At 35.7% G+C, this 19192-nt stretch overlaps 1 protein-coding gene across 1 annotated transcript; it reads left to right on the top strand.

Moving 5' to 3' along the window:
• Positions 1 to 1487: 1487 nt before the first annotated feature.
• LOC134281732 (F-box/LRR-repeat protein 7-like) lies at positions 1488 to 18766 on the top strand. Its single transcript, XM_062764163.1, has 3 exons — positions 1488 to 1691; positions 7143 to 8114; positions 17999 to 18766. The coding sequence occupies exons 1-3, from the start codon at positions 1610 to 1612 to the stop codon at positions 18730 to 18732; spliced, it is 1788 nt and encodes a 595-aa protein (XP_062620147.1). The 5' UTR covers positions 1488 to 1609; the 3' UTR covers positions 18733 to 18766.
• The last annotated feature ends 426 nt before the right edge of the window (positions 18767 to 19192 follow it).

Here is a 19192-nt window from a genome sequence, read left to right as displayed (position 1 = left end):
TACTGAAGCGTGCGGGATTTTTTTACACTCAGACTGTCACGCTTACAACATATTTTTTTGGTTTCACAATGCATTCAGTTTTCTTAAAAGTGTAGTAGACGATCGTGATGAGCGATTCTTCAATGTTCTACCTCTACTGAACGGTGCGGGATTTCTTTACACTCAGACTGTCACGCAACGTACAAACAAAGGACTTTTACTTCCTAACCTGTTCTGGAATACATTGTACTTTGAAATCCGTGCACAGATAAAATATTCGATATGGAAATTTTAAATATGTTACTTTATGAATGAAATTGCATGATCAGAAAAAGAATAAATGAGAGTACTAAAATGTATTGTGCATTACATGTAATCGCAATAGATAGCATTTATTCCGTATATGAAGACATTAAACGGAATAAAGTGCATACCGTCCGGGGTATATTGAATTTTGAAAGTTTTGTTTTTGAAGACCTTGGAATTTATTCCGTTATCAATTATCTCAACTTATTTCTACATAACGGAATAAAGTACTTATAATGAATTTTGATAGTTTTGTTTATGAAGACATTTATTCCGTTAAATGTTTATCTCAACTTATTTATAACGGAATAAAGTGCATATATTGATATTTGATAGCTTGTTTATGAAGACATTTATTCCGTAATATATTTATGTCAACTTATTTTTAACGGAATAAAGTGCATATATTGAATTTTGCAGTATAGTTTTGTTTATGAAGACATTTATTCCGTTAATACATTTATCTCAACTTTTTTATATAACGGAATAAAGATTATATATTAAATTTTGATAGTTTTGTTTATGAAGACATTTATTCCGTTATATATTTATCTCAACTCATTTATAACAAAATAAAGTACATATATATTGAATTTTTTAGTTATATAATTTATAGTTTTGTTTATGAAGACATTTATTCCGAATTATCAAAAATGCATTATTTTTTATACCGTACTACTTGAGAATAAGGTTATTTCTAAAATATCACGGAAGTAACCAATTTCCCATGCAGAATTGTCTTTCGTTCCTCTGTCAGACATGACTTATGTATAAGCCGATGACAGAGAGTGGGAATTAACGGAATAAGCATAAAATCCATAAATATTGTTGTTTAAAGACTAAATTTTTAATTCTAAGCTCGCAAAATTATAATTTTATTTACGTCAACAACGTCAACAACGTCAAAAATTATTCGCATCGCGATGCTAATAACAGGATAATGCCGTAAATGCTGTCGCAGTGCTTTAAAATAATGTGACTTCTTGAATTCAACACCTTGTGCAACTGAGGAGTTACACGCCTTTATCAGATTGTAAATTTTTATATCCCCGTTTTGTCCTGTAGATAATGCGACATGAAAACCTGTAATCAGAATTAATATGCATCCGTTGGAATGTGCAGCATTGTATGTGCAACATTCTACTACGCTGTGTCAATATGTAAATTTTTCTTCCAAACCTCCAGTCACGTGATGTGTCTTACTCTATAGATTTTACCTGTGCGAGTGTTGACACCACCTTTCGTTCTAAATTGACATGGATTTTAACGTTTTACCAACAATGTAAAACAGTTGTAGAAATCTCTCTTTTTATTGTGGTAAAAGATGGAATTATGTGAAGATGTTCAAAGCAGGAAGACTCAGTTAACGAACTGGCATGGGATTATGTCGGAACTTTTTGGAATGGGTCAGTATTCTGTATTTATTAGAGTTTTATTCGAGGTTCACTACTAACAAATATCGATCTTGCTACAATGGAAAGCTACTAGGCGTTGATATGCCCCAAGGTCTTTTGTTTTCCTAAACAGATAATAGTTCCAAATCATGCTATCTCCTATTACCTTTTCATAAAAATTTCCTTATATAATATTTGAATACATATATTATTGTGTAGTTAATTTTCCCCCAGTGGAGTACAGGGTATTTAGCGTCGGTGTTTTAAAATTCTTTTCTGAATATGAATGACATTGTGTATTGAATATGTTTTTTAATTTTCTTGACCTTTAAACAGTCAGGGGCATGTTGAAAACAAGGTATATTTTTAGATACCTTGCTTGGGTTGTTTCACTCATTTAATAAATAAACAAAGAACCCATCTGAGTTCATTATTCAAAACTGTTTTAAATGTAAACACTGGTAAATGCATAGGTTGTGGGTGGTTCTGAACCCATTTGGACATTCAATTTCATTAAATTTATACACAGTACAGTAACCCAAGAATGCTTTGAATGAATTTTGAATAGCTCAATAAAGTTGTATATCCCGTAGCCACTTTCAAGCTATATTTGCTAAATCAAGAGGTTAAATTGGGTTGGACCTGATGAACACATTGTATTGGAATTAGATCTATTTAGGCAGGGCTGAGGAGTGTACACATAATAAGAAATTTTCTGTGCTGAAATAAAATTTCTGCATAGATATATTTTCCTTGCATTTACCCTGTGTCAAAACTGTAGTTAATTCCCAGCTTGAAAAGGGGGGGGGGGGGGGTATAGTGATGGGTATTTCAGTCCATATGTTATACTTTGGGGTACCCATCTCTTATCCGCTACTCCTCTTAATATTGCATATTCAGTACATGTATATCTTATTTTTTTTCAATGACAATAAAATTTTATGCAATGATCTCATTTTATGTAAATTTAAGATCAAGTTTATTCTTCCATTTGGATCCTTGATCCTCCTTTTATGTTTCATGTTTGTAAATCTTTTTTTGCTCCTCCAGGGGCAAAAATTGTTCTAATAAAATCTTGTATCTTATACCACTGAATGAAATTTAATGAGACTTTAACAACACAGAATCTTTGTAACATATAGGCCTAAAGTCATTCTGCACCTCCTATTTTACTTTTTGATCCAACACATATATTGGGTTCCGCATAGCAAAACATGGACACTGCCATTCTTTCTATAATATTGAGGGGCCCCCATCTCTTATCTGCGTCTCCTCCCCTATACCAAGTACTGAATAAAATCTAGTCATGATATTTTCAATGATTCTTTATTACATTATGCCATTGTGACTTTGTATTTTATATTTTGATTTGACAATTATTTCTTGTTCCCCAGAGCAAAACATGGAATTTTAATTGCCATTATAATTTTATAGGAGGCAAGGTATACGTATCACTTTAAGTCAGCTCAGTGTTCACAATACCTTTATCATTATTTTGGTCATTCTTATGTAAAATGCTGACAAAACATGATCGTTTCACAGTTTAAGTAAACCCAGGTTTATTTTCAGAGTGAGACACAGGTGAGGATAATTTGAGCTCAGCTCAGATTTTATACCTTGAGTTTATTCAACTTTGGCTTACTAAAGGATAAATAGGAAAACTAGGAGACTATAATTTCAATTCTATTTGATATTTATCTCTTTAAAAGTAAATTTCATGAAAAAAAAAAACAGAAATGCCTTAAAAGATGAAAAATTGAAATTTTAACATTTTTGAAAGGACCTTGACCTTTGACCTTGAACAAATTTTTAAGGTCAAAGGTCAAGGGTCTCATAGCAATTAACCCCATTCCTCCTCCACTAATAGTTTAAACATTATACGGTTTAATAGTAAGCTCAAAGACGTTAAAGGGTGATTAAACTCATATAAGGGGGTCATCAGATCCTTTCGCACGAAATAAATTGAAGTTGTATCTAAATACCCTGAAGACATTAGCAAAGGTTTCATGTCTCTGGGGTTTATGGTAGCGATAACAAGGTTTTTTGCACAGGGGCAATAACTTCTAGAAGGGTCAATCTTTACAGACAATAATGAAATCTTTGAAATAGTTTAAGAGTACTTATTAATGATGCAAAGATATATAGTATATGTTGAAAAACAAGAGATATAAAAAAGACCTGAATTTCTCATCTTTGGAATAACTTTGAACTTCGACCAGGGCCTTTGCAAAAATTTGAAGGTTGAAGGTAAATGAATCTAATGAGTTGGTCCCATATCTCTACGACTTCTCATTTTGAGAATTTTTAATTATTTGTAAAATTCAAAAATTTTCAGGAGTAATAACTTATTGAGGGGGTTTACGAATCCTTTTGCAATGAATAGATTGAAGAGTCTCCTTAATTAGTCAAAGACATTGGTGAAGGATTGAAACCTCTGAGGTTTATGGTTTCAGAGGAGTAGGGATAGTAAGCATTTCTTGCGACAGGGGCAATAACTTCATAGGGGGGTCAAAGATAAAAAAATGGGGGGTCGTTTTTCGGAATAACTTTTAATATCCAGTATCATGATGTAAGTTTTTCTATAAGTCTTGTGGTTTCAAAACACCAGAAACTCCAGAAATAAAATAATAATAAACATAAGCATTTCAAGAGGTCTTTCCACAGAAAGATGGAAAGAACTAATAAATAGCAAATATTTTTGCTGGTTTGAGCCAAAAACTTGTTAATCATCACAGCCTGAACTTCTGTCAACTTTCTAATCTTTACCCATATTTTTTTCAAATCCGATATTACCGGTACAAAATCTGAATGATAATTAAACTAAGAACTTAATCAGCTTATTCATATGTTAGTTAACCTTTCATGTCCTTATTAACCAAGAAGTTTAGATTATTCATGTGTTAGTTAATCTTTGATGTCCTTATTAACTTAAAGAAGTTTAGATTATTCATATGTTAGTTAACCTTCAATGTCCTTATTAACTAAGAAGTTTAGATTATTCATATGTTAGTTAACCTTTGATGTCCTTATTAACTAAGAACTTTAGATTATTCATATGTTAGTTAACCTTTGATGTCCTTATTCAGCTGGTATTAAAAATTTGAGATAGGGATTTTCCTTTATTTATATATTATTGTTGATATATTCTTTATTGCATGCCATTCCATTATTTGAACTTAAATACCTAAGCATTAAAACCATGCATAATATTTTCAAAATGACATTTAAAAACACATAGAATTTTATATATTTGTGTAATATAGCCACTAACCAAAAGGTAAGGGGTCATACAAAATGTTAACCCTTACCAAAGTAAAATTATTGCAGCAATATTGCCGCTATATTGCGGCAACATTGCAGCAACACATTTTTGTCACCAGAAACAAGCTTTTTGGGTTAGTGAAATATCACCGCTAGCGGCAACAACTTCTGGTGACATTCTGGCAATACTGCCAGAAAAAAAACTTTCTGGCAGTATTGCCAGAATGTCGCCAGAAGATCTAAGATTACCCAATAGGCATTTGTGAGCATGCTCAGTCATTTACTTCCTCTTTTTAAATAAAATGGAGGGAATTCAAAAGGAAGCATGTTTTGCTTCATTATTGAATGGTATCAAGTTAATTGGAGTTGTTAATTGTGTATAATAGGATTAGACATGATGACTAGTAAGACTGAATAATGTGGAATAGCCAGAAAAAAGAATTTCAGCAGTTTCCATAGCATGGCCTTTTGAAAGAATTATAGGAATGTCTAACTCTGTTTTCATGGTATATATCAAACTTGGTAAGTTAAAACCGTCTCCTTTTTTAGATGAATGATTCTATGGAGATAAAATAAGAAAAATTATAATTATACTGATTAATTGGCATTGGGGAAGATGTGATGGGCAGCTAATTAAGGTGATTATTTGAAAAATGTCCTGTGTGGGGATTTTCTCTTTTGAAATTTCAATAAAATTGATGAATTCATGAAAGCAAATGTAAATCAAACGAACTATATTAAACCAACCATTTTTAGCTCACCTGAGCTGAAAGCTTAAGTGAGCTTTTCTGATCAAGCTTTGTCCGTTGTCCGTCCATCTGTAAAATTTTCACATTTTCAACTTCTTCTCAAGAACCACTGGGCCAATTTTTACCAAACTTGATACAAAGCATCATTTGGTAAATGGGAGTTTAAATTGTGAAAAAGAAGGGCCAAGTCTCCTTTCAAGGGGAGATAATCAGGAAAACACAAAAATGGGGTGGGATCATTAAAAAAATCTTCTTCTCAATTAGAACCATTGGGCCAGAAAAGATGAAACTTATGTGGAAGATCCTGGGGTAGTATAGATTTAAAATTGTTCACATCATGACCCCTGGGGGTAGGGCGGAGCCACAATAGAGAATCCAAGTTTTACATAGAAATAAATAAGAAAAATCTTTAAAAGTTTCTCAAAAACAACTGAGCCAGAAAAGCTGAAAAATTAGGTGGAAGCATTCTGGGGTAGTGTAGATTGTAAATTGTTCAAAACATGACCCTGGGGTAGGGCGGGGCCACAATGGGGAATCCAAGTTTTACTTAGAAATATACAGGAAAAATCTTTAAAAATCTTCTTCTCAAGAACCACTTGGCCAGAAAAGCTGAAACGCATGTGGAAGCATTCTGGGGTAGGGTAGATTCTAAATATTCAAATCATGGCCCCTGGGGGGTAGGGTGGGGCTATAATAGGGAATCCAAGTTTGACATAGAGATATATTGGAAAATCTTTAAACCTTCTCAAGAACTACTTGGCCAGAAAAGCTGAAACTTATATGGAAGCATCCTGGGGTGGTGTAAATTCTAAATTGTTCAAATCGTGACCTCAAGGGGTAGGATTCGGCCACAGTGAATATTACAAGGGGGAAATCTGGTAAAGAACTGCATGGCCAAAGTTATTCAGGTGAACGATGTGGCCCATGGACCTCTTGTTGTTTACGTTCATTAGTAAGATTTCAGTATTTCTCTTATATGTTGAATTTATATTTGTAGTGGCGGTCTGAGAAAATATTGCATTGGAAATCTCATTCATTCGATGTATACCTTTTTGAAAATTCAGTATATCAACTTCAAAAATATTTTTTGATAAGTGCTAAATGCATGGGCTTCTGTACTCTAGAGCCGCGGGTTAAAAGTTTATTCTTACGTTGCAGGATCGAATCCCACTGCGGGATGTGAAGTCCAGTCCTTCGGATGAGACTGCATTAATTGTGGTCCCTGTACCCTACATCTCTCATGTTCCTAATTGATATATAAAAGAAAACAGCCATGATATTTGTTGCTTTTGTGCTACCGGCATTTGAACAACTTTTGTTCTACTTGTTGATCAATAGATTATTGTATGGATTCTTCTTGCTCAAAAGGGAGATCAAAATATAATTATTACTTACTGATGAATAAGCACACAATCTAGCTCTGCACTTTTTAACTTTATAATTTCATTTTCAGATCGGTCCATGACAGTTGAATCAACCCACGACTCGTCTTCAGGCTTTGCCTCAGATGTTCCTAGCCATACTTGTTCAGGAATAAATATGTCCAATTTCAAAGAAAATATTCGAACGGATACCGGTGACTCGCCTTTTGAAATGGATTCACAAATATTAAATGCACATATTTCTCCTTGTGAGACAAAAGCCCAGAAATCCAACCGGAAATGTCCAATTTCTCCAAAACAGCCAAATCACTACAATGCCCATGACTTGAAAATGCACTATCGGATGTCCACTCCATCTCCTCTCTCCTACCAGTCATCGGGATCTTTTGGAACCCCCCCTTCATTTCCACAAAAAGTCCACAAATCTCGTTCCTCGAGTTCAAATACAACCGAAAAATCTTTACATTATTTTCAAATGCCATCACACCCACAAACCCCGGTTGTCGGCTACAAAAACCCTGCATACGAATATCAATTAGACAAACACATGGAACAAATACAATATAACATTAAGCGTATAGAGCTTCAAGAAGAAGGTTACATTACCAAAGGTAGCAAATATCAACACCACACACCGTCATTGTTTGATTTGATCACTGATGACATCATTGTTCAAATTTTTTCTTACCTATCCTCAGATCAACTATGCAGAGCATCACGTGTTTGTCAACGATGGTACAGAGTAGGTTGGGATCCGTTATTATGGAAACAGATTGTCCTAAATAGTGAACTTATCAATGTAGACAAAGCCATTAAGTATTTAACAAAAAGACTAAGTTACAATACTCCGACTGTGTGTGTCATTGTTGAGAAAATCAACCTTAACAAATGTGAAAAACTCACAGACAAAGGGCTACATACCATTGCGAAACGATGTCCTGAGCTTCGGCAACTAAAGATGCAAGGATGCTCAAATGTGACTAATCACTCTCTGTTTGAAGTCGTATCATACTGTGTAAATCTCGAATATCTTGATGTAACAGGTTAGTGTTTATAAAACATTAGTGAATATTCAAATTGAAACATGCAGTTGAAAGAAAATGTTTATATAAGACTATTTTTTTATACCCCCCGCTTGAAAAGTGGGAGGGTATATAGTAATCTGTACGTCCGTCTGTCTGTACATCTGTCCGTCCGTCCGTCTGTTACGCTTTGGGGTAACCATCTCTTATCCGCAACTCCTCCTATACCACTGAATAAAATTTGATGAAACTTTCACAGAATCTTTATTACATATTGCCATTGTGCACCTCCTATTTTATTAGGTCACCTGAGTAAACTCAGGTGACCTATTGCTATCTGTTTTCGTCCTTCGTCGTGCGTTGTGTGTCGTGAGTTAACATTTGAACATTTTCAGCTTCTTCTCTGCAACCACGTAACCAATTTCAACCAAATTTGGCCTAAAGCATCTATGGGTGAAGGGGAACAAAAATTGTGAATTTCATGATCCCTGCCTCCCTGGGGCCTGAGGGGTGTGGCCAAAACCACTAAATTTAATGCAATCTTTAAAAATCTTCTTCTTTACTCCTGGACATCAAGCAGTCAAACTGTTTGCATGATTGTAATCAGCAATGAGTCCTCTACCAAAATTGTGAAATTCATGGCCCTGGGGTCAGGGGTTCTAGTGCTAGGGTGGGGCTAAATAAGTAGGTAGTGAAAATGCATTATTTCTTTGAAAATCTTCTTCTCTGCTCCTGGGTATTAAATAAACCAACTAAGCATATGGTTATGATGAGCAAGAGTGCCACTACCAAAATTGTGAATTTTATGGCCCCAGGGTCAGGGGTTCTGGTGTTAGGGCAGGGCTCTATTGATTATATAGTGAAAATACATGAATTCTCTGAAAATCTTCTTCTCTGCTCCTGGGTATTAAATAAACTAACTAAGTGCATAGTTATGATGAGCAAGAGTGCCTCTACCAAAATTGTGAATTTTATGGCCCCAGGGTCAGGGGTTCTAGTGTTAGGGCGGGGCTCTATTGATTATATAGTGAAAATACATGAATTCTTTGAAAATCTTCTTCTCCGCTCCTGGGTATTAAATAAACCAACTAAGTACATAGTTATGATGAGCAATAGTGCCCCTACCAAAATTGTGAATTTTATGGCCCCAGGGTCAGGGGTTCTAGTGTTAGGGCGGGGCTCTATAGATTATATAGTGAAAATACATGAATTCTCTGAAAATCTTCTTCTCTGCTCCAGGGTATTAAATAAACTAACTAAGTGCATAGTTATAATGAGCAAGAATGCCTCTACCAAAATTGTGAATTTGTTTGGCCCCAGGGTCAGGGGTTCTGGTGTTAGGGCGGGGCTCTATTGATTATATAGTGAAAATACATGAATTCTTTGAAAATCTTCTTCTCTGCTCCTGGGTATTAAATAAACTAACTAAGTGCATAGTTATGATGAGCAAGAGTGCCTCTACCAAAATTGTGAATTTTATGGCCCCAGGGTCAGGGGTTCTGGTGTTAGGGTGGGACGTATTGATTATATAGTGAAAATACATGAATTCTTTGAAAATCTTCTTCCCTGTTCCTAGGAATTAAATAAACTAACTAAGTACATAGTTATAATGAGCAAGAATGCCTCTTCCAAAATTGTGAATTTTATAGCCCCAGGGTCAGGGGTTCTAGTGTTAGGGCAGGGCTCTATTGATTATATAGTGAAAATACATTAAATCTTTGAGGGTATTAAGCAGATGAACTACCTATAGATTTATGCTGGACAAGGGCCCATATCTTCCAGAATTGTGAATTTCAAGGCCCCAGGGTCAGGGGTACCATAGAAGGGGGGGCTGTACCTATATACTGAAAACAAATGAATGGTTTGAAATCTGCTCCTTGGTATTAATCAGATATCAAGGCCTAAGGGTCAGGGGTTCATGTGTGGTAGGGGCACTACTGATTATTGCTGAATATTACTGATTAGTTGAAATGCATTTTTTGTTCCCTTACCCTGCATATGGGTATTAAGTAAACAAACTAAGCAACTGCTAAGTGTATTGTTATGATGATCAATGGTGCCTCTTTCAAAATTGTGAATGCCATAGCATCTGGCTTAAAACATGAATCAAATTCAATCACTGGAAAGTTGTTGCATAATGCTCAGGTGACCTATAAGGCCCATGGGCCGCTTGTTTTTCAATTCGACGCATATTTTGGGTTTCTGACAACAAAAGATGGACACTCCTATTATTATTCATATGGGAGGCGGGGGTATCATTTAGTGAGCTCATTGCTCACAGTACCTCTAGTTAGCTTACCTGAGCTGAAAGCTCAAGTGAGCTTTTCTGATCACATTTTGTCCGGCGTCCGTCTGTCTGTCCGTCTGTGTGTCCGTCTGTCTGTAAACTTTTCACATTTTCGACTTCTTCTCAAGAACCGCTGGGCCAATTTCAACCAAACTTGCCACAAAGTATCCTTGGGTGAAGGGGATTCAAGTTTGTTCAAATGAAGGGTCACGCCTTAATTCAAGGGGAGATAATTGGGAATTAATGAAAATTTGGTGGCATATTTTAAAATTCTTCTTCTCAAGAACCACTGTGCCAGGAAAGATGAAACTTATGGGGAAACATCCTCAGGTAATGTAGATTCAAGTTTGTTCAAATCATTACCCCCGGGGGTAGGGCGGGGCCAAAATGGCCGATCTAAGTTTTACATAGAAATATATAGGAAAATTCTTTAAAAATCTTCTTCTCAAGAATGACAAAGCCATAATTCATCATATTTATATGGAAGCATGCTCAGGTAGTGTAGATTCAAGTTTGTTCAAATCATGACCCCCAGGGGTAGGGCGGGGCCAAAATGGCCGACCAAAGTTTTACATAGAAATATATAGGAAAATTCTTTAAAAATCTTCTTCTCAAGAATGACAAAGCCATAATTCATCATATTTATATGGAAGCATGCTCAGGTAGTTTAGATTCAAGTTTGTATATAGGAAAATTCTTTAAAAATCTTCTTCTCAAGAATGACAAAGTCATAATTCATCATATTTATATGGAAGCATGCTCAGGTAGTGTAGATTCAAGTTTGTTCAAATCATGACCCCCGGGCCAAAATGGCCGACCAAAGTTTTACATAGAAATATATAGGAAAATTCTTTAAAAATCTTCTTCTCAAGAATGACAAAGCCATAATTCATCATATTTATATGGAAGCATGCTCAGGTAGTGTAGATTCAAGTTTGTTCAAATCATGACCCCCCGGGGGTAGGGCGGGGCCAAAATGGCCGACCAAAGTTTTACATAGAAATATATAGGAAAATTCTTTAAAAATCTTCTTCTCAAGAATGACAAAGCCATAATTCATCATATTTATATGGGAGCATGCTCAGGTAGTGTAGATTCAAGTTTGTTCAAATCATGACCCCCCGGGGTAGGGCGGGGCCAAAATGGCCGACCAAAGTTTTACATAGAAATACATAGGAAAATTCTTTAAAAATCTTCTTCTCAAGAATGACAAAGCCATAATTCATCAAATTTATATGGAAGCATGCTCAGGTAGTGTAGATTCAAATTTGTTCAAATCATGACCCCCAGGGGTAGGGCGGGGCCAAAATGGCCGACCAAAGTTTTACATAGAAATATATAGGAAAATTCTTTAAACATCTTCTTCTCAAGAATGACAAAGCCATAATTCATCATATTTATATGGAAGCATGCTCAGGTAGTGTAGATTCAAATTTGTTCAAATCATGACCCCCAGGGATAGGGCGGGGCCAAAATGGCCGACCAAAGTTTTTAAAGATATATATAGGAAAATTCTTTTAAAATCATTTTCTAAAAAATAGCAAATCCATGATTGGTCATGGGACTACTTTTGGATTTAAACTTTACAATAAAAAGCCATTTTCTACTTTTTCCTACCCTTAGTGCTCAGCAATGTGGCCCATGGGCCTCTTGTTTTATTTTATTATTATTATGTTACTGGAGTCACTCACTTGAACTATTTGCAGATCTTTTGAAATTGCTTTTCTTGTTCGAGGCCATTGAAGCCTTTCAGGCTTTTGATTGTTACATTTTGCATTGACGCAAAATGTAATAATCCCAGTTTTCTACACTTTGCCTTGTTATTACATTTCATGTTGTAACAGTGGTGAGTATTGTCATTGCAAAATTTGATCAAGAACTATTGATTGATGTACATAATTTAATTAATAAAGTTTTTGTTGACAAACAGACAAGCGTACCTCTGACGGACAGGGCAAAATCTCCAAATTTTCGAGTACGGGGACATAAAAAATTCTATTACCCTTGTAAAACACTTTAAGAGATTTTTACACATTTTTAGCTCTTCTGAGCCAAAGGCTCAAAGAGCTAATACTATGGCCATTTGTGCGGTGTGCAGTGTGCGTAAACTTTTTAGAATATGGGCCATAACTCAAGAACCCCTTGGCCAATCAGTACCAAAATTGTCACAGGGTATCCTTGGCCCAAGGGCTACCATTTATACTAAAATAAGGGTTGGGACCCTTAAACAAGGGGAGATAATCAGGAAAACAAAACCAAAAGTACTGGATGCTAAAAAATCTTCTTCTCCATAACCACTAGGCAGATTTTCACCAAACTTACATACAATGATCAGGATATGTCGAAGATTAAAATTTGCATGGGGAATTACCCTGGGGCAAAGGGCGTGGTCTCAAGGTCACTTCAAAGTTGACCTAAATTTACAATTAATAAAAACGTGTATATTTTTCTTACTATAAGGACTAGGATCATCAAATCCTGTAAGTTGATGCATCTTACTTTGACATTTTATGGCTTTATTTAAGTATCTCCGGTACTTATAGGCTTAGAATCATCAAACTTTGTGAGTTGATGCATCTTGGGTTTTCGGAGAGTGACGACCAAAAAGTAGATCATGGTGACCTACTTTTGACATTTTGTGGCTATAATTAAGTATCTCTGGTACTTATTGACCAAATATCATCAAACTTTTTTCAGTTGATTGATGTATCTTGGGTTTTCGGAGATTGTCGACCAAAAAGTAGGTCACAGTGACCTACTTTTGACATTTTATGGCTATATTTAAGTATCCCAGGCACTTATCGGCTAAGAATCATCAAACTTTGTCAGTTGAGACATCTTGGGTTTTCGGAGAATGTCGAATAAAAAGTAGGTCACGGTGACCTACTTTTGAATATCTCAGGTATATAGTAGCTTAGAATCATCAAACTTTGTCAGTTTAGGCACCTTGGGTTTTCGGAGAACGTCGACCAAAAAGTAGGTCACCGTGACCTACTTTTGACATTTGATGGCTATATTTAATTATCTCTGGTACTAATTGGCTTAGAATCGTCAAACTTTGTCAGTTGAGGCATCTTGGGTTTTCAGAGAATGTTGACCAAAAAGTAGGTCATGGTGACCTACTTTTAAATATCTCGGGTACTTATTTAATTAGAATCATCAGTCTTTGTCAATTAATGTATCTTGAGTCCTCAGAAAATTTCAATCAAAAGGTAGGTCACTGTGACCTACTTATGGTATTTTATAATTGTATTATAATATCTTCAGTCTTAACTAGCTAAATATTATCAAACTTTGTAAGTTGATGCATTTTGGGTCTTATGATACTAATAGAGTTGGAGGCTTCTAATAGAAGTGATAGATTGTACAATTTATCAGAAGAGCGATTCAAGGCCCTTGGGCCTCTTGTCTCTATATAAATAAAATACTATAAAATCAATGTGCTTTAGATATTACTTATAAAGCATAGTTATCTATAGAAAATAAAATGAATACATGAAGGGTTAGAATGTGTACTTTGGAAAAGGTTTGGCTAATTTTAATACCAAATTACACTAGTTCCAACAATTACATTTTTGTTTTTCATCTAAAACTTGCACAAGTTTTGAATAAGATGTGTTTGTGAAACAGTGATACCCCTGTATAGCGACATAGCGAAGATTAAACTTCTTATATGCAAATTAAATATGTTGGTACCCAAAGTAAGGACTTCTCACAAGAAATACAATTTTGAAATCTAATGAAAGCCTTAGCTAGCACCACCTGTTCAAAAGTTAATGCCAAGGATAAGTTTTTAGGTCACCTGAGTAAACTACCAACTAAGCTACCAAAATTGTGAAATTCATGGCCCCAGGATCAGGGGTTCCAGGGCTAGGGTAGGGCTATATAGATTGCATAGTGAAAATGAACTATTTCTTTGAAAATCTTCTTCTTTGCTCCTGGACACCAAGCAGTCAAACTGTTGGTATAAATGTAATAAGCATTGAGTCTACCAAAATTGTGAAATTCATGGCCCCAGGATCAGGGGTTCTAGGGCTAGGGTGGGGCTGTATAGATTGTATAGTGAAAATGAACTATTTCTTTGAAAATCTTCTTCTTTACTCCTGGATATCAAGCAGTCAAATTGTTGGTATAAATGTAATAAGCATTGAGTCCTCTACCAAAATTGTGAAATTCATGACCCCAGGATCAGGGTTTCTAGGGCTAGGGTGGGGCTATATAGATTATATAGTGAAAATGAACTATTTCTTTGGAAATCTTCTTCTTTGCTCCTGGGTATTAAATAAACTAACTACGTACGTAGTTATAATGAGCAAGAGTGCCTCTTTCAAACTGTGAATTTTATGGCCCCAGGGTTAGGGGTTCTGGTGTTAGGGCGGGGCTCTATTGATTATATAGTGAAAATGCATTAATTCTTTGAAAATCTTCTTCTCTGCTCCTGGTTATTAAATAAAGTAAGTACATAGTTATGATGAGCAAGAGTGTTTTTTCCACAGTTTTAAATTTTATGGCCCCAGGGTCAGGGGTTCTGGTGTTAGACTGGGGTTCTATTGTTTATATCAGTGAAAATAAATTGAATCTTTAAACATTTTCAGCTACTTCTCTGAAACCGCTGAACCGATTTCAAACAATTTTGGCATATAGCATCTATGGGTGAAGGGGAACAAAAATTGTGAATTTTGTAGTCCCTGCCCCCTTCGGGCCTGCTGGTGGGGCTAAAACCATTAAAATCAATGAAATCTTTTAAAAATCTTCTTCTTTACTCCTGCATATCAAGCAGTCAAACTGTTGACATGATTGTAATCAGCATTGAGTCCTCTACCAGAATTGTGAAATTCATGGCCCCTGCATCAGGGGTCCTGGTGTTAGGGTGGGGCTATATAGACCATAGAGTAAAAGTGCATTATTTCTTTGAAAATCTTCTCTGTTCTTGGGCATTAAACAAATGAACCAAGTACATAGTTATGATTAACAAGAGTGCCTCTACGAAAATTTTGAATTTTAAGCCCCCTGGGTCAGGGATTCTGGTGTTAGGGCGAGGCTCTATTGATTATATAGTGAAAATACATTAATTCTTTGAAAATTTTCTCCTCTGCTCCTGGGTAATAAACAAACTAACTAAGTAAATAGTTATAATGAACAAGAGTGCATCTTCCAATATTGTGAATTTTATGGCCCCAGGGTCAGGGGTTCTGATGTTAGGGTGGGGCTCTATTGATTATTAAGTGAAAATGCATTAATTCTTCAAAAATCTTCTCCTCTGCTCCTAGGTATTAAATAAACTAACTTATTATATAGGTGTCATGAGCAAGAGTGCCTCAATCAAATTTGTGAATTTCATGGCCCCTGAGTTAGGGGTTTTGGTGTAACGGGGGGAGGGGGGGGGGCTCATTTGATTATATAGTGAAAATACATTACTTCTTTAAAAATCTTCTTCTGTGACCCTGGATATTAAACAAAGAAACTAAGTATATAGTCATGATGAGCAAGAGGGCTTCTTCCAAAATTATGAATTTAATGGCCCTGGGTTGGGGGTTTTGGTGTTAGGATGGGGCTCTAATGATTATATAGTGATAATGCATGAATTCTTTGAAAGTCTTTTCCTTTGCTCCTGGGTACTATGCCTAAGTATATATATTTAGGATAAAGAAAGGTGTGTCTAACAAAATGGTGAATTTCATATCCACTAGGTCAGGGGTATTGGGGGTGGTTACATAGTCTGAAAATAAATTAATGCATTGAAATGGGCTCTTTGATATTAATCAAGCATTTATAATGAAATAAAATTTATGATAAAATTTCCAAAATTTTGAAATATGTGGCCCCAGGGTCGGTGGTTCCTGTGGGTGGGTTGCACAACTGGTTATAAAGTGGAAATGCATTTTCTCTTTGTTATTGTGATCAGTATTAGTAAGGATGCTAAGTGTAAAATTATGATAAGCAATCCCTTATGGTGCCTTCTTCAAAATTGTGAATTTCATGGCCTCTGATTTAAAACATGAACCAAATTCAATTGTTGGAAAGTTGTTACATGATACTCAGGTGACCTATAATGCCTGTGGACCTCTTGTTTAGCTCACCTTAGCTGAAAGGTAGGTGAGCTTTTCTGATTACATTTTGTCTGTAGTCCGTCTGTAAACTTTTCACATTTTCGACTTCTTCTCAAGAACCACTGGGCAAATTTTAACCAAACTTGTCACAAAGCATTCTTGAGTGAAGGAAAAATTAGATTATTAAAATAAAGGGTGAAGTCCCTTTCCAAGGGGAGATAATCAAGAAAATACAAAATAGAGTGGAGTCATTAAAAAATCTTCTCAAGAATCACTGGGCCAGAAAAGCTGAAACTTACCCCTGGGGGTAGGGCAGGGCTACAATAGGGATTCCAAATTTTACATTGAAGTATATGAGGAAGAAACTTAAAAAATCTTCTTCTCAAGAACAAGTGGACTAAAAAAAAACTGAAACCTATGTGGAAGCATCTTGGGGTAGTGTAGATTCTAAAATTGTTTGAATCATGACTTTTTAGGATTGTCAAGGTCAAAGGAGGAAATCTGTTAAATGAAAAAATGGCTAAAAATATTGAGGTGAGCGATGTGGCCCATTGGCCTCTTGTAATAAATCTTGCTTCATTGGAGCATGAAAACATGCGCTGCTAATACAGCAGCATAATTATTTCCAACCACTGGGCCAGAAAAGCTGAAAGTTATGTGAAAGCATCCTTGAATACTGTAGATTCTAAATTGTTCAAATCCTGACCCCTGGGGTAGGGAGGGGGCACAATAGGGAATCCAAGTTTTACATAGAAATGTATAGGAAAAATTTATAACAATCTTCTTCTTGGGTACTTGGGTACAATCTTCTTCTTAAGAACCACTGGGCCAGAAAAACTGAAACTTATGTGGAAGCTCCTTTGGGTACTATAGATTCTAAATTGTTCAAATCATGACCCTCAGGGTAGGGCAGGGCTACAATAGGGAATCCAAGTTTTACATTGAAGTATATTGGAATTTTGTCTTTCATTCTTCTTCTCAAGGACAAGTGGACCAAAAAAGCTGAAACTTATGTGGAATCATCCTGGGGTAGTGTAGATTCTAAATTGTTTGAATCATTACCCTTTAGGATTGTCAAGGTCAAGATAGGTATTACAAAGGGGAAAACCTGTTAAATGACAGAATGGCCAAAGTTACTCAGGTAAGCGATGTTCCCATTGGCCTCTTCTAGTAAATTTTGCTTCATCGGAGCATGAAAACGTGCACTGATAATATAGGAGCTTAATAAATTCCAAGGTGGAATTTTAACAATTTATTGGAAAACTTGGTCTCCAAACACGATGTAGGTATTGTCAATGAGAAATGTAAGCATCTTTTAACATCTTGAGAAGATTTCTGCGTATAATCAGAATGATTTTTTACTCAAGTAATTTTGCAGATGACCAGTCATGAAATACGAAAAATTTGCTTTGAAAAAGTTCCTTTTTAGGCACCTGAGTTACTCATTTTACGCCTTACAAAGTTGAAAATTTTGATGAAAATACAATTTTGCAAGAACATGAAACATCTATATATTTAACAAGAAGACTGTCAATGTAAATCACAAACTTTTAAAATTTTTATTTAAGGATGTCCATGTATAACTTGTATAAGCCTGACGCCACAGATCATGGAACAAGCTACTGCCCACCATCTGCGCCAGATCTATCTTCGGACACTGGATATGACAGACTGTTATGCTCTAGAGGATGACGGACTTAGAGTGATTGCAAAGCACTGCATTCAGCTTCAGTTCCTCTATCTCAGGAGGTGTGTTAGAATAGGTGATAATGGTCTCCAATATATTGCTTACTATTGTTCAGAACTCAAGGAATTGAGTATTAGTGATTGTAAAAAAGTGACTGATTTCGGTGTCTGTGAACTTGCAAAAATTGGGACCAATTTACGATATCTAAGTGTTGCTAAATGTGATAAGATATCTGATGTTGGAATTATACAGTTGTGTAAACGATGTACAAAACTTCGCTACCTGAATTTAAGAGGTTGTGAGGCTGTATCGGACGACTCTTTGGATGTACTTGCCAGAAATTGCTCAAAAATAAAATCCCTTGATATTGGAAAGTGTGACGTCACAGATGAAGGACTAAATGTTCTGGCCCAGAATTGTCCACAGTTAAAGAAGCTCAGTCTCAAATCATGTGAAGCCATAACTGACAATGGTGTCAAGTTCCTGGCAAAATCTTGTAGGCTGTTACAACAGTTTAATATTCAAGACTGTCATTTGACTGTAGACGCTTATAGAACAATTAAAAAATATTGTAAAAGCTGCTTTATCGAACACACAAACCTTGGATTTTTCTAGTGTTGCCATTAAAACTTATCAAAGTACTCTATAACAGAGTCATTTTGATGATATAATACAGCTAGTATAAAACTATTTTTAATTCATTTTAGAGATCTCCACATTTGAAAATTTAACCATGGAGGAAGCTGCGCGAAGGCCAAATGTCGCGGAAAACACGAATGCATGTTAGACTTCCTAATCTTCATTAATCAATGTTTGGTTTTACAATTTTTAGCTCACCTGAGCCGAAGGCTCAAGTGAGCTTTTCTGATCACATTTTGTCCGTTGTCCGTCCGTCTGTCCGTCCGTCTGTAAACTTTTTACATTTTTGACTTCTCCTCAAGAACCAATGGGCCAATTTTAACCAAACTTGGTACAAAGCATCCTTGGGTAAAGGGGAGTTTAAATTGTTAAAATGAAGGGTCAAGTCCCTTTACAAGGGGAGATAATGAAGAAAAGACAAAAATAGGGTGGGGTC

The sequence above is a fragment of the Saccostrea cucullata genome, unplaced genomic scaffold (assembly GCF_032062105.1).
Source record: "Saccostrea cucullata isolate Sc308-1 unplaced genomic scaffold, CSIRO_AGI_Scuc_v1 ctg5595, whole genome shotgun sequence".
In the NCBI taxonomy this organism is placed as follows: Eukaryota; Metazoa; Mollusca; class Bivalvia; order Ostreida; family Ostreidae; genus Saccostrea; species Saccostrea cuccullata.
This window is presented reverse-complemented; position numbering and strand designations above follow the sequence as displayed.